At 45.9% G+C, this 23,455-nt stretch overlaps 13 protein-coding genes across 13 annotated transcripts; 8 read left to right on the forward strand and 5 right to left on the reverse strand.

The window, feature by feature from the left end:
• Positions 1-954: 954 nt before the first annotated feature.
• On the reverse strand, positions 955-4,207 carry CYBJADRAFT_175331 (uncharacterized protein; the record flags this gene model as incomplete). The annotated part of the gene is made up of 2 exons (XM_020216686.1): positions 955-4,032; positions 4,121-4,207. 2 exons carry the CDS (start codon positions 4,205-4,207, stop codon positions 955-957), a joined length of 3,165 nt encoding a protein of 1,054 aa, XP_020068234.1.
• A 289-nt stretch (positions 4,208-4,496) lies between these two features.
• On the forward strand, positions 4,497-5,030 carry IMP2 (endopeptidase catalytic subunit; the record flags this gene model as incomplete). Its single annotated transcript, XM_020213027.1, has 1 exon — positions 4,497-5,030. One exon carries the CDS (start codon positions 4,497-4,499, stop codon positions 5,028-5,030), a length of 534 nt encoding a protein of 177 aa, XP_020068235.1.
• A 305-nt stretch (positions 5,031-5,335) lies between these two features.
• EGD2 (Egd2p) lies at positions 5,336-5,854 on the forward strand (the record flags this gene model as incomplete). Its single annotated transcript, XM_020213031.1, has 1 exon — positions 5,336-5,854. One exon carries the CDS (start codon positions 5,336-5,338, stop codon positions 5,852-5,854), a length of 519 nt encoding a protein of 172 aa, XP_020068236.1.
• Positions 5,855-6,048: 194 nt separating this feature from the next.
• GEM1 (ERMES complex Ca(2+)-binding regulatory GTPase GEM1) lies at positions 6,049-8,346 on the forward strand (the record flags this gene model as incomplete). Its single annotated transcript, XM_020213205.1, has 2 exons — positions 6,049-6,091; positions 6,162-8,346. 2 exons carry the CDS (start codon positions 6,049-6,051, stop codon positions 8,015-8,017), a joined length of 1,899 nt encoding a protein of 632 aa, XP_020068237.1. The 3' UTR covers positions 8,018-8,346.
• Positions 8,288-9,127, forward strand: RCE1 (CAAX prenyl protease). Its single transcript, XM_020215859.1, has one exon. The coding sequence runs from the start codon at positions 8,439-8,441 to the stop codon at positions 9,048-9,050; it is 612 nt and encodes a 203-aa protein (XP_020068238.1). The 5' UTR covers positions 8,288-8,438; the 3' UTR covers positions 9,051-9,127.
• Positions 9,068-11,797, reverse strand: ZDS1 (Zds1p). Its single transcript, XM_020215860.1, has one exon. It carries the CDS (start codon positions 11,438-11,440, stop codon positions 9,173-9,175), a length of 2,268 nt encoding a protein of 755 aa, XP_020068239.1. The 5' UTR covers positions 11,441-11,797; the 3' UTR covers positions 9,068-9,172.
• A 289-nt stretch (positions 11,798-12,086) lies between these two features.
• CYBJADRAFT_169610 (uncharacterized protein) lies at positions 12,087-12,696 on the reverse strand. The gene is given in 3 exon segments (XM_020215861.1): positions 12,087-12,304; positions 12,341-12,594; positions 12,601-12,696. The coding sequence occupies 2 exon segments, from the start codon at positions 12,592-12,594 to the stop codon at positions 12,103-12,105; spliced, it is 456 nt and encodes a 151-aa protein (XP_020068240.1). The 5' UTR covers positions 12,601-12,696; the 3' UTR covers positions 12,087-12,102.
• A 425-nt stretch (positions 12,697-13,121) lies between these two features.
• On the forward strand, positions 13,122-14,246 carry SCS7 (fatty acid alpha-hydroxylase; the record flags this gene model as incomplete). Its single annotated transcript, XM_020216687.1, has 1 exon — positions 13,122-14,246. One exon carries the CDS (start codon positions 13,122-13,124, stop codon positions 14,244-14,246), a length of 1,125 nt encoding a protein of 374 aa, XP_020068241.1.
• A 209-nt stretch (positions 14,247-14,455) lies between these two features.
• Positions 14,456-15,499, reverse strand: CYBJADRAFT_164587 (zf-C3HC-domain-containing protein; the record flags this gene model as incomplete). The annotated part of the gene is made up of 1 exon (XM_020213860.1): positions 14,456-15,499. The coding sequence occupies one exon, from the start codon at positions 15,497-15,499 to the stop codon at positions 14,456-14,458; it is 1,044 nt and encodes a 347-aa protein (XP_020068242.1).
• Positions 15,500-15,711: 212 nt separating this feature from the next.
• On the forward strand, positions 15,712-16,540 carry PRE10 (proteasome core particle subunit alpha 7; the record flags this gene model as incomplete). The annotated part of the gene is made up of 2 exons (XM_020213861.1): positions 15,712-15,714; positions 15,773-16,540. 2 exons carry the CDS (start codon positions 15,712-15,714, stop codon positions 16,538-16,540), a joined length of 771 nt encoding a protein of 256 aa, XP_020068243.1.
• Positions 16,541-16,597: 57 nt separating this feature from the next.
• SPC72 (gamma-tubulin complex subunit SPC72) lies at positions 16,598-19,432 on the reverse strand (the record flags this gene model as incomplete). The annotated part of the gene is made up of 1 exon (XM_020217238.1): positions 16,598-19,432. Exon 1 carries the CDS (start codon positions 19,247-19,249, stop codon positions 16,598-16,600), a length of 2,652 nt encoding a protein of 883 aa, XP_020068244.1. The 5' UTR covers positions 19,250-19,432.
• A 259-nt stretch (positions 19,433-19,691) lies between these two features.
• On the forward strand, positions 19,692-21,851 carry PRT1 (translation initiation factor eIF3 core subunit b; the record flags this gene model as incomplete). The annotated part of the gene is made up of 1 exon (XM_020216688.1): positions 19,692-21,851. One exon carries the CDS (start codon positions 19,692-19,694, stop codon positions 21,849-21,851), a length of 2,160 nt encoding a protein of 719 aa, XP_020068245.1.
• On the forward strand, positions 21,840-23,455 carry CYBJADRAFT_169612 (tRNA-dihydrouridine synthase family protein). The gene has a single exon (XM_020215862.1). The coding sequence runs from the start codon at positions 22,123-22,125 to the stop codon at positions 23,434-23,436; it is 1,314 nt and encodes a 437-aa protein (XP_020068246.1). The 5' UTR covers positions 21,840-22,122; the 3' UTR covers positions 23,437-23,455.

The following is a 23,455-nucleotide window of genomic DNA, read 5'->3' on the forward strand; positions in this document are numbered from 1 at the left end:
GGAAAGAAAGTACTAAATCCCCTTTGAACAGACAAGAAGCTAAAGGAAGCAATCTCCACACTTTTGATCCAATTGAAAAGTTTTCTGCTTATTCGTCCATCTTTATATAGGGGCTCAGCTTACGCCAATTCCAGCGATCCGGATTTTGTGTCACTGGCCGAGTCGCAGCCGAAAAGCAGCAGCAAAATTTTTTCCTGCCCGCTAATCAAACAGGCCCATTCCAGCGCAGGCAGAGTAAAACCAGGCAGTAAAACCAGGCAGTAAAACCAGGCAGCTTAGGCGCAGGCAGCGTAGAGGCCAACGCCCAACAAAGAAACACACTGTACAAAGCAGACGGCCGTCGACGGCGTGTCCCGCGTGCAAACAAACGGAGGAAACGTCAGCACAGACGAATTCCCTGCCTGTGAGTGGGTGGGGGGAGGGTCCCGACGCTGTAGGCAGAGATGTCCACTGACGAGGGGCTGAGCCTGCGATTACCGTGGGTTAGGCAGAGCTGATCAACCTTCCCGGGGTATTCCAGCGAAGTGGCCAGTGCCGGTCTACACTGCGCCGCCCAGGTTTATCTCTAAGGCAGGACTCCGGGGGAGGGCAACGGCGACAGCGACGGCGACGAGTAGGAGGGCGAGATGCTCTTAACATTGCCGGATTGGGAACCCTAGCGTGGACGAGTTAATCCCCCTGCACTCGCCGTCAACGGTTTGTCAGGACTATGGCTAGGGCTAATCCAGCCAATACTGGCGTGGCCGTGAGTTCTTGAGTAGACACCCAGACACCCAGCATTGATGCGAATGATGGAGTCTGATTGGAGGGTTTTTACAGTGGAGAACACGCCAACAGACATGGCATTGTTGTAAGACTCAGAGCTGTTGCATTGGGAAGTGTGGAGTACATAAAGCGTAGTCTCGAGACGGTTGCATACGACTGCAAGCTGTACAAAGTGCGCAGTGCGCACTTTCAGATGCTCTCGTAGTAGGACGAGATGTCGCCAAAGATGTCGTACGGGAGGTCAAATTGCAGTGGGATATCGCACGCCTCGGCTGTTGGAACATCCGGCACGTCATTCATGACAGCAGCTACTTGTTCGTCACCGTCGGTGTTCGTCGCCATCATTTGTAACCAAAGCATGTCGATTTCCGCGTTGGTCATGACATTGGGGTTAACGTGGAACCTTTGGGACGGTGAATTGGAGCATGCGGATGCAGATGTCGTTGTAGGAGTTGAGCTGGAATCAGTTAAACTCATCTGCGTATGCGAATGCATCCCATTGGAGGAATCTTGTGCCAGTGGTAACGTTGTCATTCCATCAGCAGGCTGCTTTTGGATCTCGTCAGGTGTACCACCACTGTCTGGGACGAGTTGCTGACGTTTGTGCAACGATTCCTTTGCAGCCTTAACACGGATACCACCGCTACCACGGGTCTTGTACTTGGAACTGGTGTTCAACTTCTTCAAAATCGGATCTTCGAATCCCTTGGACGTGATAAGTTCCGATAGCTGGGTCAATTGCCATTGCGTCATCTCGTACAGCTCATTCCTCTTGGGAAAGATCTTGAAATGGTTGATTTCATCAGGGAGCGTAGCCGTGTCTCTATTAACAGGCGCATTTTTATCCATGATACTGTTAGAATCGTCCTTCAAGAGGTCATAAAGGAAATCAAAGTTCTTACAGTTGCGCCAAGCATGGTAGTAGAAAGAACTCAAAGATGCAAACCCATCACGAACTAATGAGTAGTGGTCCATTAGCTTTTCCAATATTCCAGAAATGATCTGCGCTTTCTCAGAGGGTGGATGGTTGTACTTACTGTCCAGTGCCCTCAGAATGAACGCAACCAGTAAATTTGAGAGCTTGTGCAACGGAGCAAAGATGCTTGGAACCAGAATCAACTGTGCATTGGGTCCAAAGATTTCTTCAAAGTAATTGGTTCTGCCATTGTTAATTGTCAATAGCATGTATGACAAAGGAACCATTTCAAGACAGATGCTGAACATCTTATGTAGAAGAGGATAGTTCACTGTTGGGGATTTGCAAAATATTTGGAAATAAATCATGTATAGAGAGGTCTTCAGTTCAACATAATGTTTAAACTTGTGGATCTTAACCGTAGATTGGCTTACTGAGCCAATGGGTAAATTCAAGACTGCCTCTAAAGATTGGAAGTTCGTATCAAGATAAATCTCCAATTTAGATGTCTTCAACAAGAGCTCAGACACTCTCACTGGACGTTTAATGTTCAAGATATCCCTCAGGAAATTCCTAACCATTTGATTGATCTCATCGGTGATTTGGAAGTTATTCACAGCACACTCCAACAGTTGATAATCTTGAAAGTTTGACTCTTCATGCTTCAGGCTCGGTAACATTGTATCAAAGCTATTTTCATCAACGAGCAGGGGATTTCCTTTCATCAATGCTTGATCCAAGTCCAAGGATACAATCTCATGCCATATGAACCTCCAAATATTCTTCAGCTTGTGGAATTTCGCCAACTGAGGTGACTGTGAAAGGTCTCTGTTCATACCAATGGAATTTGCCATTTGTAACAGCATACCGAGAAACACCTCAGAGTCACCACCAACACTACCATCACCTTCTTCAGGAGCGTACTTATGGTACATACGCATTAGGAGAGAGCATTGGATAACAGGAATGGCACCACGTCTCAACAATCTGAACTGATTAAGACACATCTGTGCGATATTGGTGGCATGTGGTCCAATAGGATTGTCTAATATGTACTGTTCCTCTTCAGTGTTGTGGTCCGTCTTACTTATACCGAGAAATGTCAACCTCATGATGAGGAAGAGCATACCAACATAGGCAAAATCGAACCTTCTAGTGATCTTTATCTTTGGAAACCTAACACACTCATCAGAACGTGCACCCAGTAGTTCTTGTATTCTTTCTCTGAAGAACACTTCGGTCAAAAATGGCATAAAAACAGAAATAGACCCCTTGAAGAACTTATCGACTAGAAGCCACATCAGCCTTTGTGTGGGCAATGCCTTTTCGATTCTATCGATTGTATCAGCTTCATAATCAGCACGAGTTGTTCCAAACAGCTGTGTATCAACTCTCTGTGTGGCACCTTTCACCTCGTCCAATGTCTCATTTTCTAGCAGTCTGGTTTGGAAAGCCTCTTCCACCGTAGGGTTCTTATTGCCTTTATCCAGCAAGATCTGTTTAACCAGTTCCTTCTTATCTAATCGATTCGCTGTTGGACCCTGATTCTCGTTTCTTTCTCTTCTAGCTTTCAGAAGGGTCATCCTCACATAGGGATCACTTCTAATTACAGCACCAAGGGATAAAGGCCCTACTGCAACCAGCCGTCCAGCCCTCATATGTATGGGCTCATCCAATTCGAAGAAAGTTATCGTCAGCTCATCGTTCGATTGTTGTCTGGGTAACGGTAGCCTGCTATGATTATCCACATCACACGTGTTAGACACGACTGTGTGAACAGAAACTGTGTCCCTTGTGCGTAGATTAGATTCTGCGTATTCGACATGACGAGGTAATGGGATTGCACTATGTGGCACAACCTGTATTGGCTGGTTCAATCGATACATCGATGTCCGATGCTGATCCAGAGGTGGAAGCTCTAGACGGCCTCCCTGTGTGGTTTGACCTCGGAATAGCACATTTGTGCTTGGCGGTAATTGTACCTGGCGACGATACTGTGCCTGCTGGTCCCGTAGCTGTGCTTCTTCGTCCCGTAGCTGTGCCTGCTGGTTCCGTTGCTGTGCTTCTTGCTTCAGTTGATGATTCTGCGCTTGTTCAGAAGAACCAGACGATGCCACCGGGAACTTAAACACCTGCGAGCTTGTTGAAGGGCCTACATTGGCATTGGAATCTGATTGCTGCTTCTTACTGTAAGACTTCAACTGGATATGTGCCATTGGGACAGATGCAGCCGTGGTATAGTTCGTGCTGAACAGCGTCGTCTCTTGTTCCCACGACGGCTCCTGGTATTGACACAGGTCGCCATTACCTGACTTCAGACACACATCGCACTGTGGTCTTCCCTTATCGCACTGTATACCGAGCAATGCCTGTTAGTGATCTCATCCGCCAACATCGTAGAGACAACATCAAGTGCCGAGGCGTTGATCAGATACGTACCTTGACCTTCTTCTTGCGACATTGCGAGCACGAAGTGACGGTCCTCTTCCTTTTAACAACAGGCCTCTGTCCACGGGAAACGGACATGGCCTCTTATATATACTCAGAATCTAAGATGCAGACAGAAGAGAAGAAACAGAGAGAAAGAGAGAGAGAGACATATGTTTGTTTTGATTATTGCGAGGCTTCTTTTCGTGCTCATGTCCGGGCCGCTTACCACATGGGGCAACAGGGCCGGAAACCCAGACACCACGATACATGCCGGAAGGCTCATACATTCCTATGGAAACTACTAACTACTACTACACGGGACAGTTCGATGAAGGCTTGCAATTTGAGGAGCGAGCAACCGGGGACAAGCTGAGGCGAGAGGGCGATGTCGTGGTTTACAAGGAACAAGAGGTCACTGGAGTATGCGAAGAACGCGTCGTTGGTTGTTGCATCGTGGGTGCCCGTGATGATCGTGGCCAATGAACATGTGTGCTATTTCGGCAAGATTGAAGGCTCGTCGATGCGTCCAACGTTCAACCCGAGCGACCATTCGCAGGACTGGGTCTTTCTGTGGAAGTTTGGATTGAGAGAGCACAATGGGCTCAAGGTGGACGACGTTGTGCTGTTCAGGTCGCCCCAGAACCCGGAGAAGGTGCTGTGTAAACGTGTCAAAGGTGTACAAGGCGACATGGTCATGACCCGCTCGCCGTACCCAAGGGATCACTGTCACATCCCGCGCAACCACCTCTGGGTGGAGGGCGACAACATCCATTCGATAGACTCGAACACGTTCGGACCAATCAGCTCGGGCCTGGTCGTGGGAAAGGCCACGGCGATCATATGGCCTCCTAGTCGAGTCGGCAGAGTGCCCTGTGGTGGCCGTGAAGTGAGGGCCTCGAGGCTGGAGAGTTACGACTGATGAAAGCACTGAACGAAAACACCACTGTAAAACTAGAGAAGGCAAGCACAATTGAACCTGGCATCCACGAACTAATGAACAGTACCATCGTATTATACATATACACCATCAAAAGAGTAGCACACCATGGCCATGAGCCGTATACAACCGACTAACGGTTACCCTCTCGTCGTAAAAGTGTGGCCCTACCACCAAGGCGAACTCTGCGTCGACGACGCCGACAAAGTGAAAAATTCACCGTCGAAGCACTTTTCTCTTCCCTTTTCCCTGCTGAGTAGAACGTCACAACACGTACAAATTAAACAATGTCCAAGATCGAAGAGTTGCCAGAAGAGATCCCACAAGGTGCTGAAGTCACCGTCATCTCCAAGAACGAGAAGAAGGCCCGTGCCTTGATCGCCAAGTTGAACTTGCGTCCAGTCAAGGGAATTGCCAGAGTCACTTTCAGAAAGGCTGGTAACCAGATCTACGCCATTGACAGACCAGACGTTTACAAGTCTGCTGCCGGTACCTACATTGTCTTTGGTGAGGCCAAGCTCGAGGACTTGACCGAGAGATTGCAACAGGCTCAACAGCAAGTTGGTGCTGAGGAGGAGTTGGCTCCAAAGGACCCAGCCTCCATCACTGCTGACTTGGAGGCTGCCGCCATCTCTGGCCCAGCTGCTGAGGAGGAGGACGACGAGGAAGTTGACGAGACTGGCTTGTCCGAGGAGAACTTGAAGGTTGTCATGGAGCAAGCTGGTGTCTCCAGAGCCAAGGCTGCTAAGGCTTTGAAGAAGCACGACAACGACTTGGTCAACGCCATCATGGAGTTCACTTCTTAGGTTTTGGACTAGAAAAGTAAGCAATGATATAGTGTAATAATGAAGACTTTTGTTATGCCAATTGGCCCAGCGTGGTGCCCTCCGTAGTCAGTGTAGAGCCGTAGTCGTACCACATTGACGTGTGTGGCCTTTCCCCATTTTCAACTTTCATCTTGAACCTCTACAGTTCACCAGCAGCGTAAGAACAACAGACAATGTCGAAAGATACCATCAGAGTCGTTGTTTGTGGTGACGAAGGTATGCTAAACACCGTGGCACGATAGCAAATACGTGTATATTAGTACTAACGGTCACATTGAACCCACAGGTGTTGGCAAATCGTGCCTGATTACTGCGCTGGTGAAGGATGCCTTCGTACCTAATATCCAGGATGTGTTACCACCTATAACAATTCCAAGAGACTTCAGCTCGTCCAGGTACTCTCCCAACTCGACAATACTGGTGGATACAAACTCACAGGACATACCGGCTCTACAGCATGAGATACGGAAGGCAGACGTCATTTGGCTAGTGTACTCTGACCACTACACGTATGAACGAATCTCCCTTTATTGGATGAATGTGTTCCGCTCAATGGGCGTCAACTTACCAGTCGTTCTGTGTGCCAACAAGGCAGACGTCGGGCTGGACTCAGACAGAGTCATTCACGATGAATTCATACCGATATTGAAGGAGTTCAAGGAGGTTGAGAGCTGTATACGATGCAGCGCCAGGGATAAGTACAACATCAACCAGGCCTTCTATCTGTGCCAGAGAGCCGTCACGTATCCAATATCACCTCTCTATGATGCCAAAGAGGGCAACTTGAAACAGGACGCTGTGGACGCACTGTCAAGGATATTCTTCCTATCTGACAAGGACCAAGACGGCTATCTGAGCGAGGATGAGTTCTTAGCGTTACAGATGAAATGCTTTGGAAGAAGCTTGGACATCAATGATATAGCTGATATTAAACAAACTGTTAACGGTGTCAAGAACGGCTCATTCTCTGAGTGTGGACTAACAGAGGACGGGTTCCTCATTTTGAACAAGATATTCGCTGAGCGTGGAAGACATGAAACCACTTGGGGAATACTGCGTACTTTCCACTACACAGACTCCCTGTCTCTTAACGACAGGTTCCTTCTTCCTAAGCTGGACGTTCCAAGAAACTCGAGCGTTGAGCTGAGTCCCATGGGCTACAGATTCTTTGTCGATCTGTTCCTACTCTTTGACAAGGACAACGATGGTGGACTGAACGACCAGGAGATCAGGTCTTTGTTCAGACCGACTCCTGGCATACCAGAAGCGTGGGTTGAAACGAACTTCCCACAGACGACAGTGAGAAATGAGCAAGGCTATGTGACGTTACAAGGATGGCTTGCCCAGTGGAGCATGACAACTTTCCTCGACTATAAGATCACGCTATCGTACCTCGCGTATCTGGGATTCGAATCAAAGAATGGACTGACTGCTGCATTGAAAGTCACCAAGGCAAGGAAGGAACGAACTAAGAATGGATCACAGGTTCGGGTCAACGTCAACGACCGTACTGTGTTCAACTGTTATGTCCTTGGAGGACCTAAGAGTGGTAAATCCTCTCTACTGGAGGCCTTCCTCGGAAGACAGTACTCAGAGGTCTACAATCCAACTATTAAGCCTCGGATCGTTGTGAACAGTGTCGAGCTGAAGGGAGGAAAACAAGTGTATTTGATTCTAGAGGAGCTGGCAGAGCTCGAACCTGCAATCCTGGACAACGAGGCACGGTTGCAACAGTGCGATGTGCTATGTATGGCCTACGACTCTTCTGATCCTGACAGTTTCCATTATATCATCGAACTGTTCCAGAAACATCCCTTGATCAACAAGATCCCCACAATCATTGTTGCTCTCAAGGCTGACCGTGATCGTCAGCAGCAACGGTGCGACACCCAGCCCGAGGACTTCGCACAGTCACTGTACCTGCCTCCACCTCTCCATATATCATCCACGTGGTCGTCATCCATGTCGGAGCTCTTCATCCAACTCGTTGAGGCATCTCACCAGCCTAGCATCGCTACCCCAGGGCTGGAACCGGAGGTTCAGCCGGATCACTTGTCCAATGTCGTCATTGGCGCCAGTGCAATTGGCTTCATCAGTGTACTGACACTCTCCATATATAAGCTGACCTTCTCCAGGCCATGATTTACCCTATTGTCGTTCTCTTTGATGATGAAGTTCTGCGTAGATGCCCTCGGTCAGTATTTCCGTTTTCGGAATAGACAATGCGTAGATGAAGTACACCAATTTTTTTTCTCTTCTGATGTTGATGATTGGCTGCTATAGGATTCATGGGTAGTCCTCCTATCCAGAGGGTATCAATTGATCATCTAGCACCATGGCATTGTCTGCTGGTATCACGATATCGATTTCTCTGCTGATATCGTTTCTCTATGTGGCTGTACTTCACATAAAGATTCCCGAAGGACGGATGAATAGAAACGATCCAGTTGTGATACGGAGAAGACTGACAGCTATAACGATATTCACGGTCTTTACGATAATTGCTCTGCCTCTTGTATTATCATGGCTCACTGGGAAGTCTGGCTCAGAGATCTTTGGTGAGATGGGTGTTATTCCGAGCTCTGCGAAGGATATCTTTAATACCCTGTTGCTGATGATGGCTCTCTTCATCGGGCCAATATTGAACGATGTTGTTGAAACTGGAGATGCTTTGTACACCTTGAAGCTCTTTGTCGACCATTTCACGACGCTGAGAGGTATAAGGGATGTTATCATTGCTCCATTAACGGAGGAAGTGCTATATACAGCTGCAATCATCACGACATTATCACAGTCGCCTTATACGTCATCGGACAAGATACTGATCATGCTACCACCTCTGTTCTTCAGTCTTGCACATGTTCATCATGGCATCGAGCTCTATATGAATAGAGCTGCTCCAGTGCCGACGATTGTCCTCTCAACAGCGTTCCAGGTTCTCTATACCTTGCTTTTTGGAATATTCACAGATTTTGTCTTCTTGAGACAAAGAAACGTATGGGGATGTATTGTTGCACACTCATTCTGCAATCACATGGGGGTGCCATCAATCTCGGTTGACACACCAAGGTGGAAGTCGTGGAGATATATATACTACTGTTTATTAGCATTGGGGGCATACCTGTTCAAAGAACTTCTCTATCCTCTCACACAGTCAGAGTATACAGAAGCGTAACGCATGCTACGAGTTTGCATTGGTAAAAGATGAATATAACATTAGAGTCGTTAATAGAGAAAGAGAAGAGTTCATTTCAGTTTCCATATATCACTGTAAATTGTTCACCAGAACAAATGATTTCAGTGGAAATCTGTACGTGTATCAATACCACCACCGGTAGTAACTGCATTGTCCTTTTGTTCTTCATCCAATTGTTGAAGATAAAGTGTATGGTTCACGAGATTCAAGTACGCATACATGAAGTTGGATAGTAGAACTTGCTGTCTCAACGGTCTTCTTGGATTTGCCAATTTCAAGTGACTCAGACGGTATAATGCCCTTTCCACATGAACTGGGAATCTGTAATCCAACATGACAATGGTGGAACGGGACATTGGAGGCAATGGGAACCCAAATGCAGAATCGGTGAATTGCATTGGAGCATTGGGTTTCGTTGATCTTTGCAGTTCTGTACATTCTGTTAGTTTACGAGCGAGTGATTCCTTCTTCGTGTGATATTGTTCCTCAGTCAAGCCACCAGGGTAATCACTTGCTTGTTCTTGGTGTACTTGGGGATGCTGTGGTACGTGTTGTTGTGTCGACAGATACTGTCGTTGATGTTGTTGCTTTTGTTGTTGTTGTTGCTGCTGCTGCTTGTGCTGCTTCTGAGATTGATGTTCGTCTTGTTGTGTGATCTCATTGGGTGCAACGGTGACTGATTCTTGTACTGTCTTTTGTTGTTTTGTCTTATCATCCTTCTTCATAAAGGGGAGATGACCAGACTTTTGCGATGGAATCCTGAAACCCTTTTGTTCCTTGGTAGAAGATCTCTGTTGTTGCGAGTCATCTGGTGATTTCTTCGAATCCGATGTAGAATCAACAACAGATGTTTTCGATGAGGTGATGATCTTCTTGCTTTCCTTCAGCTTTGGCGAAGGTGAACGCTTCATCTTGAACAGATTCAAGAATTCCTTTGATATAGATTTTTCCTTCTCCTTTTCTTTCTCCTTTGGGCTACCCAATGGAGTTGGTGCTTCTGTAACGTCTTGTGATATCACGGTGGCATCTGGCTTACTTAACATTGAAGATGAAGTCAAAGAGGGCCTTTCCTGTACTTCATGACTCAAAGGTGATACTTTCCGCTGCTGAGGAGGTTGATGTTGTGGGAGCACCAGTGACTGTTGAGGAAATTCTTTGGTTCCTTCATGACTCTGTGACTGTGATTCTAACTGTACGGTGTTCTCTGTCAGATCAATAACTGAGCCAGTATGTCTGTTTCTTGCGTGGTTCGTCCGTTTAATCGCCGATGACGAGCTTATATCAGATTGTGACCTTTGAAGATTTGTAGCACTGATCTCATCTCTGTTGTTGAAATCATCAGAGGATGACACAGATCTCTGAGTTGGTCGGTATGGATGCTGTAACTTCTTCTGTGATACCTGTTGTTGCTGCTGTTCTTTCTGCAGATCCTGTGGTTGCGTATTATCCAGCTCATTGTGCGTCTCACGCTGTTTCTGAAGAGCAGAGTCACTGGTTTCAGTAGAAGAAGGATCCTTTAGCAACGATTGTTTTCCTAGACTATCCTTATCAAGCTTATTCTTATCAAACCTTGGAGGTCTTCTTCTTGAATAAGTTGTCCATTTGTTTCTCTTCAATGAATTCGATGAATCGGTATATATCAACGGGGAGTCTTGATCAATTTCATCTTCAGATTGACGATTAACTTCCTCAGAAGTTTCAGACGTTGGTGAGTATACAAATGATGAAGAAGAGCTTGCACTGGATAAGCTTCGAGCCAATGAAACCGCATCTGTTGCAGATAGCCCTGCCATTTCAGATAACTTATCCAATTCATCTGTCAACTCCTTCAAAGAAGGTATTGGTTCGTTTGTTTTCTTATGCAGTTTCTTCGTCATATCATCCAGCGTAGACTGTACGTGTCTCTTGAACTGGTCCGGTGCTATGCTTGGATGAGCCTTTGCAGGGACCCAGAGCAATTTCTCAGTATCAATCTGCTTAGAAGAGACGCCGTCTGTACCACCAACGTCATCCGTCAAGCCTTCAAACGAATTGTTGACGTAATGGTCAAGAAATGAGCTGTCGTTATCATCATCGAACGAGGAGCTCGACGACGAAATGGAGCCAGTGCTCTTCCTCTGCTGTTTCTTCTGGTAATCCTGTAAGTCATATTCTGCTGGTAAATCAGGGTCCATTGTCAAAGACCCACTCATTGATAGCCGTTTCAAAGCTTTGAGAACATCACGCTCCTGCTGAACAGCCTCTGCGGCCAAGTAGGCATTCGACTTTCTCTTTGACTTTTCCATGTTGTGTTCCCCATGATGATCTGAGATGTCCCTGCGAAGCGTGGGTCTGCCCGTGGATCCGGGACCAATCGAGCCTCCTGACATGTGAATACCTTAATCCTAGTACTTTTTGGACTAGAACACGCCGTGGAACGTAGCGAAGTGTTTCAAAGTGTGACCACTGAGACAGAGATAGAGTGATCGCCAGCGCTTGGACGATAAAGTGCAGGGTTTCAAGATTAACAAACTCAGATGGCCAAAATCAATCCAAGAAAAGAACCAAGCAAAACCAAATGGAATCTTACGAATAAGGAACGGATGAGTGAATGAAAGATAACCAATGGTGTAGGCTGTGATGTTTATCCCTTTAAAACAAGATTAAAGTAACCAAAAAATCCGCAAAGAAGTCGCCGTCTCAAGAAACAAAACTTCAATGGCTGTTGTTATGGCTTTTGTTTCCCGCTCTGTCTTTCGTCTGTACGCCAAAATTTCAGTTACGAAAAACGGTTCGGTGAAGATTTGGACAAAAAGGCGAAAAACACAGACACAGGAACGCGTCGACATGTCCGGAGACTGTGGAGCAGTTTTTTTCCTTTTTTCAGGAACCAAATGGACAAAATGGACAAGATCGAGAAGATGGATAAAATGGACAAAAAGGACAAAATGGACAAAACGGACAAAATGGACATGATGGTCTACGCGTAAGATTTAGCAACGCGGTTGCTTAGTAATCTTTGTTCAGGAATTGGACGGTTTTATAGCTATGCTTAGTTTATTTTAAAGAGACAAGGAGATATCTGAAACAAGTGACAACTCTGGAAGCGTAACGTATTGGATGATTTAAAGGGCATCCAGACCACTGTCAGATATTGGTTCCTGGACATTTCGAGGAAGAACCCCACTGGGCACAGATATACCAGAAAGAGAAGACCGCGCAGAGCCACTGACCACTTGTGGCGAGTAGGTGGTCTTCCAAGTGGTCAGGGAAGATGTGGATCTTCCAACTGTAAGTAGCCAACCCCAGGGTGAGGTGGCACCGCAGTCGACAAGTGTCTCCCGCTAACGGTGCACGGCCTGGTTGGTGAGGTACTACTTGGTTGGCATATATGCAGATTTGGTAGATTGTAGTTATACCGGCATACGCACCGTGCTAAGAAGGAGGCGTCCATAAGTGGTACTCTGCTAGTACGACTACTTGGGCATAGCCACATCCGCACATCAGGTGTGGTCTCTGTGGTGCCAGATCGTGCTGTGGACATCCTGTGAACATCCTGTGAACATCCTGTGAACACACACACACGGACAACAAACAGTGGTCATGAGACGATTCAATCGATCATCCCGATTATCCATGAACGCTTTCGCCTTCTGTTGCCTAGGAAACATCACAGAGAGGAAACTCAGACAGAAAAACAGCACACACGCACACAAAAAATGGGCTGAGTAGAAAATCTCGCATGGCCACGCAAAGGAAAAACACCACATACATTTTCCAGAACGGGAACTGCCTATAAAAAAATCACGTTCAAACTTTCAAATACTTCGTTTACGCATAGGGGTAGAAACCTAAAAAAAAAACAAAAAGAAAGAAATCATTTAAAAGGAAACAGAGACGTTGTTGTTATCACCTGTCTTTTTGTTTCTCTCTTCTGATTACCTCTGTTTTCTCTCTTAAACCGCTGATATCTACAGATACAAGTGGGATTAATTGGTTGATCTCTTTGTCATTCTCAAAGCGCCTCGACCTACACGGCTATTAAGAAACGTCTCGTCTCGGGTGAATACAATGTCCACACTACCGCTATTTGCACAGAGCGACCTGGCCTCTCACAACACCGAGAAGGACTGCTGGGTGTCGCTCTACCACAGAAAGATCTATGACGTGACAGACTTCCTCGATGAACATCCAGGTGGAGATGAGCTCATCCTCGAATGGGGTGGTAAGGACATCACGGACATATTGGCCGATGAGTCCTCACATTTACACTCCGAAATGACGTATGAGATGCTGGATGAGAACTACCTCGTGGGCTATTTGGCCACTGCAGAGGAGGAGAAGGAGCTTCTAGCTAATCCAAAGCACTCGCAGGAGGTTAAGCTGGATGAGGAGTTTGACTCAACAGCTATGCACGGTACACCTGCCTATGAGAAGCTCAACATCGTGACGGACTTTGACAGGGATTTGAAGAACCACAAGTTCTTGGACTTGACCAAGCCTCTGTTGTTGCAGGTGCTGTTTGCTGACTTCTCGAAAGAGTTTTACTTGGACCAGGTGCATAGACCAAGACACTACGGTAAAGGTTCTGCTCCGCTCTTTGGTAACTTTTTGGAGCCTGTTTCTTTGACTCCATGGTGGGTCGTGCCAACGGTTTGGCTCCCTGTGGACTTGTTTCTTCTCTATTTGGGTCTCTCAAACTTGAACTTGTTCCTGGGATTGTCGTTGTTTTCCATTGGATTGTTCGTTTGGACTCTCATCGAATATTGCCTCCACAGATTCTTATTCCACCTGGACTACTATTTGCCAGACCATCCAGTGGCCTTCACAGTCCACTTCTTGCTCCACGGTGTCCATCACTACCTACCAATGGACCGTTATAGATTGGTTATGCCTCCAACACTGTTTGTCGTGTTGTGCTACCCATTCTATAAGCTCATCTTTTCAATATTCCCATTCTACATGGCTTGTGCCGGGTTCGCTGGTGGATTCTTGGGTTACATCTGTTACGACATGACGCACTACTTCCTACACCATGCAAGACTACCTGCGTACATGCAAAAGCTCAAGAAATACCACTTGGAACATCACTACAAGAACTACGAATTGGGATTCGGTGTTACGAGTTGGTTCTGGGACAAGATCTTTGGAACTTATTTGCCAATTGGTGAAACTGCTCCTCAGAAGCAGAACTAATGACGACTCGCTTCATGAACAACACCATATCGAGTGCCTATGAACAAGCGAGGCTAAAGATCAAAACTAAACATAACTATACTGATAAGTATATATTCGAAGGAGGGGGGTGTAGACGGCCCTAGAGTAACAATGTCAGAAGTGTGTGGATACAGTGGATATTAATATGCAATGTGATATGATTTCTTTATAGTTTAAGACTGAACTAGCTATTCAAAATACACCTTCCGTAGTTTGTCCAGTTTAGCTCCTGCGTTTGATTCCCTGCTTGTCACACCATCAGACAGTTCCACGCCGTCATCAGTTGATGGCGACTCAACGTCTCGTGCTGCTATTGATTTGAATATCTGCAAGAGAACTCTATAGCCCTGTACAAAACAGGACCACTTGTGGTGTTCTGCAACGAGATCAACAGCACTATCTGTTACGATTACTCTTCTAGCATCTGACCGTGATGTCAACAACAGAAGCGAGCTGGAGCCCTTACGTTCAACAGTCCAGCCTAGTAGAGTCACAAGAATCACCTCCTTGTTCACATCCAAGTGGTGCTGTTTCAGATACGATTCAACGTATTGGTATTCTTCACCTGTTAAAACAGGATGGAACTCCATAGCTTCAATGTCGACAGCAAAGTTCAAATTATGACGGTACCTTTCGTGAAATGATTCCAGCTCACGGGTCATATTACCGAACGAGATCTCATAGACGCTAAAAGGCGTAAGTTGTTTCCTCCAGGGACAGTTCTCCCTATGGAACTCTTGTGCTTTGGCAACGTACTTCTCTGCAATTTTATCCACCATTCTGATGGAGACAAGATCAGTCTCGTCGTCACCGGTGACTTCAGCTTCTGGCAGCTTGATAAGAACACTGGCATTGCAGCAGCCACAGGTAATGGTGTTTTGCTTGCGAGCATCGCAACTCCAACCAGCCAATGATAACGACAGCGGTGTCAAGGATTCACTCGAGATGTTCCAGCTGACACGGCTCTGGAAGCTAGAGATCCTATCCAGCAGTAAACCCCTATCGAATGGTCTAAAGCCACCAGAAACCTTGTAGAGATTCTCAACAGACGACGACCTGAGCCTTCTCTTTGAAATACTGCGGAAGAACTGATATGTCTTGTTCGACTGTATTTGCTTATCAACACGCTTCTTGAGATGCTTAGAAACCCTCGAAGAGCTAACAAACGCAACCTTGGGGCTCCCAGAGGAGCATATCGACTCTAACGCACTAGACAACCTCTCATTGGCCATGCTCACCGCCGCTGGCTTCCATTGTTTAACTGCTGAACTTGGAAATACATACAAACAGCAACAAGAAGCGCGTGGGAGAAAAAGCCCATACATCCGTACACCAAACAAAAGATCCAAACTGGGAGGCAAAACCGAGCCTTCAAACACTTGAAAGAACAACAAACAATCAACAAAGCGTTCATATCTCTCTTCACCAATTAGCCGTGTAAATCATGGTACGTACGATCGAATCGTGTCGATTGCCCTCACCTTCACTAACATTTCCATTGCCAGACGTCTGTCGGTACAGGTTACGATCTTTCCAATAGTGTTTTCTCTCCAGATGGGAGAAACTTCCAAGTAGAGTATGCCTCGAAGGCAGTGGAGAACGGTGGTACTTCAATAGGTATCAAGTGCCAGGACGGTGTTGTGCTTGCGGTGGAGAAGATCGTCACCTCCAAACTGCTCGTGCCAAATAAGAACAACCGTATCCAGACCGTGGGCAAGCACATTGGTGTTGTTTACTCCGGTATGCTCCCAGATGGAAGAAACCTCGTCAGCAAATGTAGAGGTGAATATCAAACTTACATGAGTCAATACAAGGAGCCAATCACAGTTCCCTACCTAATAGACCGTATTGGCGGGTTCTTACAGGCATACACGTGCTACAACTCTGTGAGACCGTTTGGCGTAACAACCATCATTGGTGGTATTGATGAAAGCGGACCACATTTGTACATGTTGGAACCAAGCGGAACATACTGGGGCTATCACGGTGCTGCCACAGGTAAAGGTAGACAGAGTGCCAAGAATGAGCTAGAGAAGTTAGACATGGCTACGTTGAGTGCAAAGGATGCGGTAAAGGAAGCTGCCAGAATCATCTATTTGGCCCATGAGGATAACAAGGATAAAGACTTTGAAATCGAAATCACATGGTGCTCAAAGTCTGAGACCAACGGCACCCACCAGTTTGTCCCAGAAGACCTGCTACAGGAGGCCAAAGAGTACGCCGAGGCAAAGCTGAACGAGGAAAGCGATGACGACGAAACAATGTCCGATTAGGCGTAGAAAGTTGTTTTAGAATATCATAAGTAAACTCCATCTCGGGCCCTTTATTCATTACTTTGTAGATAATGATGCCAATTTTTCCTTTAGAGAACGATTCTCATCTTCCAATTTTCTAACCAGAATCTGTGATTCTCTGAATTCCACTTGACGTCTCTCACGTTCAGCTTTACGCTTCTTCTCCAGATCACTGATTCTCAATTTCGTTCTAGGACTGTCCTGATCAACATTGGCATTCTCATAGTACCATTGAAGTTCTTGCTGAAGGGTCTCAACTTGTTGGTGGAGATCCGCATTCTCGTTAGCAAGCTCCTCTTCGTGGTTGTTCATTAGCATGTTTTTATGGTCCTCAATCAGTGAGCCCATAGCGTTTTCAAAAAAGGCAAACAATGATCGAACAATTGAATGTGTCATCTCAAAGTCCAAGTTTGAATCTAATAGTTTATCTAATTTTTGCTTTGCTTGAATGTAAGATGATCTCTCAAGTACAGCTTCAAAGTCATCCAACATATTCCTCAGATGATGCACCTGAAGATCCAAGAGACTTTTGAATCCAACTTCGTAATTAGTCAGCGATGATAAGTCATAGCTTAAACGATCAACCTTCTCACTTAAGGTATTGTTGTTAAGAGTTAGAGCAGATCGCTCTCTTTTGCAATCTTCAAGAGAAAATCGTAGTTTACTCTTCTCAGCAGCCAAAGCTCTCTGTTTCATGACTGCAAGATTAAGTTCCTTTGCAGCATGTTCCAATTTCCTCCTATATTCTTTCTCCTTTGCATCTTCTCTGTCTTGTGCATCCTTTAACTTGCTCTTGAGGTGATTACATTCTCTGAGTAGTGAATCGTATTCTTCGCGTGTAGTTTGTAGGGTACGCTTTAAACTGTCAACAGCGGAGTCCATATCACGAGTTCTATCCGACAATTGAGATTGAAGAGATGATATCTGAGATTCCAAATCTGTGATTTGTCTTCTCTTCCTCGATAACTCATGCTCAAGTTCAATGTTTCCTTTGTTCTGCTCCAGCTCAATGGTTAAGTGTGCTATAGAGTCTTTGAGTGCCTCAACTTCCTTTGCATGATTGGTTTTCAAAATGGTGAGTCTATTCTTCAACAATTGGGTTTCCCTGCTGCTATCAAAACCATCTTCATCTTTGAGTTGTTCTATTTGTGACTCAAGCTCCTTGATATACTCATTCAAAGATGATATTTTTAACCTTTTTTCGTTGAGGAGCTTTCGAAGGTTTGTCACATACCGGCCGTTGTCTTCAGAGTCACGACGGAGTTTCGAAACTTCAGATCTCAAAGACGACACCAATGTGGATTGCGTATTCCAAAGTGTTTTAAGCTTTTCTTCTGTTTGTTTGACATTTGTCAACTTAGCATAGAACTCATGCATTATTGGCAATGTTCGTTCATTTTCATCACCAGCCTTTAAGTCTTTGGAGATGGATAAGATCTTCTGACCCAGTTCATCAATAGAGAACTTGATAACGTTAAGTGCTGTAGTGATACTCAGCGTACCGGATCTGACACGTTGCATGGCCTTAGCGGAATCACCATCAATATATTGTAGAAGAATCTCAAGTATTTCATCACATAACTTTGTCCATACTTCTATGTTTGTATATTGGTTATTAATGGTCTCTTCTTGTGCATTGATGTGAGACTTGTAACCTTCAAGTGTTGATTGTAATTCTTCATTGACGTTTTTCATCGATATCAAGTCTCCCTTTAAGTCAACAAGTTCTTTTACCTTTTCATTATACTTTGTAAGAGTTTCGTTTTCTTCTTTCTTTATACTATCTTTCACATTATCACGTTCAGCCATTAGTAGGACATTCTCATTTTCTATTCTTTGCATGAGTTCAGACTTCAATTGGTCCCCATTACCTGAAAGTTTCAATATTTCACGAATCACCTCAGTGAGAATTCTCTGTTGCAGCTTGTAGTTTGTTATCTGTTTTCTGAGGTCTTCCATCTCAACAGTGGAAGTTGCAGCTGCAGCATTAGATCCAGACGTACCATCATTACTGGCAATGTCAAAAAGAGATACAGATCTTGCAGGCGAGTTCGCCTCAAAAAGCGGTGCATCTGATTCAAATAAGGACTGCACGTAGTCAATGGACGGTTCATTGCGTGTTTCCTTCACACGTATACTACTAGTTGGACGTAGGTTTCTCCAGGGTGTGAAATTTGGATGCATCTTTGGTAGTTTTGGTGTTGATCTAGGATCATCAATATCGATGAATCGTGTAGATTTTTCATCGTCGCTTGGGAAAACCGATATTTCATTATGATCGTAAATCCCAATCTCTTCATTATTAAAATCCTCACCCTCACCACCCTGGTCGAACCCTTGCTGGGTGCTCAGACCTTCTTCCCCTTTCGACAAATCTGGTTCATGTCTTGCCTGGTCATCTCTTCTTGTAGGACTTTGCAAGGTATTCCGCACCGTCGGGTTGAAGTTTGCGACATTTGTGGACCTTATAATCTGGGAGTTCGACAGGAAAGAACTTGAGTTGAGAAACTCATTCTCCTCATCATCGTCAAACTCTTCTTCAAAACCAAGGTGTGTTGTGGGGACACTCCCAACATCACCATGATCCATATCCTCACCGCCCTTCTCGGCAATCTCCAGCCCCCTGAGTTCGTTTGTCATATCAGAGAGAGACTCATTAGAGCGTAAGGAGCTCAACTCTGTCTCCATCTTCGGTCTCAATCACCGTGCCGCCCTGGTGGATCTCAATTGTTTACCTCTTTGTAGATTGAGATAAACACCAACAGAATCACCGCTTGAACAATCAATCAATCAGCCAGACAACCCTCGACAATGAACTTGTGACGTCGCAATCAGGCCAACGTGAGCAATTCACAAACAAAAACACAGCGCCTCCAGCAATACGTTCTCCTTTCAACAGGCCTGTTGTTTCATTGTTTACATCCTTTCAGTTTGTGAAACATTTGACGTGAATGTGCGCGCACGCGCGCTCCAGATGAGGAAATATGCCAGTGCTCAGAACCATTTCCGTTTCGGGAAGAATGCATCGTCATTGCGAAAAAAAAAGTGAAAAGTTTCCACAATCAACAACAACCATAACAACGGGTCTTTCGTAAACGAGGTTGTTACAGTTCTCCATAGGCTTAGAAATATGACTCTTGAAGAACCAAAGATCGAAGATATCTCTGTTGACGATATCGACTTCTCCGATTTGGAGGAGAAGTACGCTGTGCCAGAGGATACTACATTTGAGCGTTTTGTCGTTGTCGATGGCTGTCCAGTTGCGCCTGAGGCTAAGGTTCCGGTGTTGACCAAAGTGTTGACCAAGTTGTTGTCCCAGGCTGGCACCGTTGTGAGCTTCCACATGCCCTTGGCAGATGGGAAGACCAAGGGGTTCTGCTTTGTTGAGTATGAATCGCAACAAAACGTTGACAAGGCCATCAAGGCCTTGAACGGTAAGAAGTTGGATGTTAAGCATCGTCTGTTCCTTAACAGATGGAATGACGTTGAAAAATACGCTATTAGTGGTAACATCACCGATGAGTTTGTTGAGCCAACCCTCCCACCGTTCCAAGAGACTGATTATTTGAAATCTTGGTTACAGGATGAGGCTGGACGTGACCAATTCTTGTTGCACAAGAACGATACCGTCGGTGCCTTCTGGAATAAGAAGAAACATGCTCCAGAGCCAGTCATTGAGCCAAGAGTCGGCTGGACTGATGGTTTCATTAAATTCTCACCAAAGGGTCAATACGCCTTCTCCATCCATCCTCAAGGTATTCAGTGTTGGGGTGGTAAGGACTTTAAGAATTTGAAGAGATTCTCACACCCTAAGGTTCGTCTGATCGACTTCTCTCCTTCAGAGAGATACCTCGTTACACTGTCCCCAGATCCAATAGTCCTCCCACCAGAAGATCACCCAAAGAGGGCCAGTTTCCCATTCGGTCCAGAATCTGAAGGCCATAAGCTGATTATTTGGGACATCGCTACTGGTTTGCCAGCACGTACCTTTGCTCTCCCACCACACTTGGAGAAGGTTAAAGAAATGGTTTGGCCATTGATCAAGTGGTCTTACGACGACAAGTACGTTGCCAGAATGGGTCCAAATGCCTTGGCCATCTACGACACAGCTGACAACTTTTCTCTGTTGGATAAGAAGCCTGTCAAGATTGATGATATTGTTGACTTTGAATGGGCTCCTGCTGGTGTCAAGTTTGCCAGCAGCAAACAAAATGATCCATTGGCTCATGTTTTGGCCTATTGGACACCAGAAAGTGGTAACCAGACTGCTAGAGTGGCATTGTTTGAAGTTCCAACTAAGAAGGTTTTGAGAACTATCAACTTGTTCCAGGTCTCGGACTGTAAGTTGCACTGGCAAGACAAGGCCGAATACTTGGCTGTTAAGGTGGATCGTCACACTAAATCCAAGAAGACAATCTTTAGTAACTTGGAGTTCTTCAAACTCAACGAGAAGGAGATTCCAGTTGAAAAAATTGAGCTCAAGGACCGTGTCATTAACTTCCAATGGGAACCAAATGGAGATAGATTTGTTGTTATTTCCAAACCAGAAGTTGTTGGAGCCAACCAAACATTTGTTAAGAACAATGTTGAGTTTTATGCACCAGAGATCACCAAGGACAAAGCTAGTGCATTGAAGAAGTGGATCTGCTTCAAGACCTTGGCTGATCAAACCTCCAACACCCTGAAATTTGCTCCAAAGGGCCGTTTCCTTGTTGTTGCACGTATTGGTGGTTCCAAGGGATTCCTGGAGTTCTACGATTTGGACTACAACGGTGAAAAGTCTGAGAATGAGAACGTTGCTGCCAACGTTAGACTCTTAGCATCAGATGAGTACGGTGGTATGACTGATGTGGAATGGGACCCATCTGGAAGATTCGTCGCTGCTTGGTCCTCCATCTGGACCCATAAGATTGAAAATGGTTACAGACTTTTCAACTTTGCCGGTGAGTTGTTGAGAGAAGAACTGGTTGATGGATTCAAGGACTTCATCTGGAGACCACGTCCAGCTTCTCTCTTGACAGGTGGTGACAAGAAGAAGGTCAGAAAGAACTTGCGTGAGTACAGTGCCCAATTCGACGAGACCGACCTCATGGAGGATTCCTCCTCTGCCAGAGAGTTGATCCTGAAGAGACGTCGTCTATTGGAGGAGTGGACCGCATTCAGAGCAAACGTTGCAGCCCACAAGGAGCAATACGGTATCGTGGAGGTTTCCCATGACAACGAGGACCTCGAGGTTATTGAGGAAATCAAAGAGGAGGTGTTGAAGGAGACTGAAGAGATCGTTGAGTAAGTACGATGTTTGTATAGTGAATCACAGCATATTGTAAAACTGCGTGATGTACTTTTTTAACGATATATTGTAAATTTCCTTTTGAAACTTTTTTTCTTGCTCATCTCATCGCAGAACTCCACTATACCGAAAAAGAAGAGGAAGAGTGGGAAAAAAATCTTTCAACATCATCATTTTATACCATCTTTCTACACATCAAAGCGGTCCCAAGTTGTTGTTTCCTAGTAGGTTGTTAACCCTGAGGACTCTCAGTAGATCAAGCAGTTCAAGCATGACAAAACTTCAAGGAAGAGAGCTCTATGAGTCTATTGGCTCCCCAAAGCGAATCGTGGCGCCTATGGTTGATCAAAGTGAACTGGCATGGAGAATACTATCACGTAGATACGGCGCCACGCTGTGCTACACACCGATGTTCCATGCCCGGCTGTTTGCCACAAGTGAGAAGTACAGACAGGACATGTGGGGTGAATGGGACGGTGACGCTGGCAAAGACCGCCCACTTGTTGTTCAATTCTGCGCCAATGACCCAGAATATCTGTTACAGGCTGCTAAGCATGTGGTTGGTAAATGCGACGCGGTTGATCTGAACCTGGGGTGTCCACAGGGGATTGCCAGAAAGGGCAACTACGGCTCTTTCTTGATGGAGAACTGGGATCTCATTTACAGGCTGATCAATAAGCTACATACAGAGCTTGATGTCCCGGTGACTGCGAAGATCAGGGTGTTTGAAGACCGTGAAAAGACCTTGGAATACGCAAAGATGGTTCTCAGTGCAGGCGCACAGTTCCTCACAGTTCATGGACGTACGAGGGAGATGAAGGGCCAGAAAACCGGACTCGCTGACTGGTCGATAATCAAGTACCTCAGAGACAACTTGCCACAGGATACGGTGTTCTTCGCTAACGGCAACATCCTGTACCCAGATGACATCTCAAGGTGTCTAACTGAGATTGGCTGCGATGCAGTGATGAGCGCAGAGGGCAATCTGTACAACCCAGGGGTGTTTGTTGATGCCGAGGAGGACCTCAAGAGACAGTTCCCACGGGTCGACCACATACTGAGGGAGTACTACGAAATCGTCAAGGACTGTCCTGGCAACGCCTCCAAGATTGCGATGAAATCGCACATCTTCAAAGTCCTCAGACCCTTCTTGGAGGTCCACACCGACATCAGACAAGAGGTTGCCAAGATGAATACAAAGTACCGGTTTGATGACGTTGAGCGCGTCGTGAAGCTTGTCGAGGCCACTGTTGAAGAGATCTTCGCCAAACCTGACATCGAGCAGCTGGACGTGATCACAGCGGGAGACAAGCAGCTGTGGGGCGGCTCGTACAAGAAGGTGCCCTACTGGAGGTGTCAACCGTACTTCAGACCTGTCAACGGCGTCAGTGGTGATAAGAGAGTCACCGAGGCGCTGAAGAGCCAGAACGAGCCACTGAAGAGCCAGAACGAGCCACTGAAGAGCCAGAACGAGCCACTGACGAGCCAGAACGAGCCACAGCTCAGCAATCACCTGCCACACAACAAAAGACCCCTACAGCCCGATAACGAAGAACAGACAAAGAGGCCTAAGCAGTCCATATAAACCTTTCCAATGCGGTAAT

Source organism: Cyberlindnera jadinii (genome assembly GCF_001661405.1).
Source record: "Cyberlindnera jadinii NRRL Y-1542 unplaced genomic scaffold CYBJAscaffold_19, whole genome shotgun sequence".
Taxonomy (NCBI): Eukaryota; Fungi; Ascomycota; class Saccharomycetes; order Phaffomycetales; family Wickerhamomycetaceae; genus Williopsis; species Williopsis jadinii.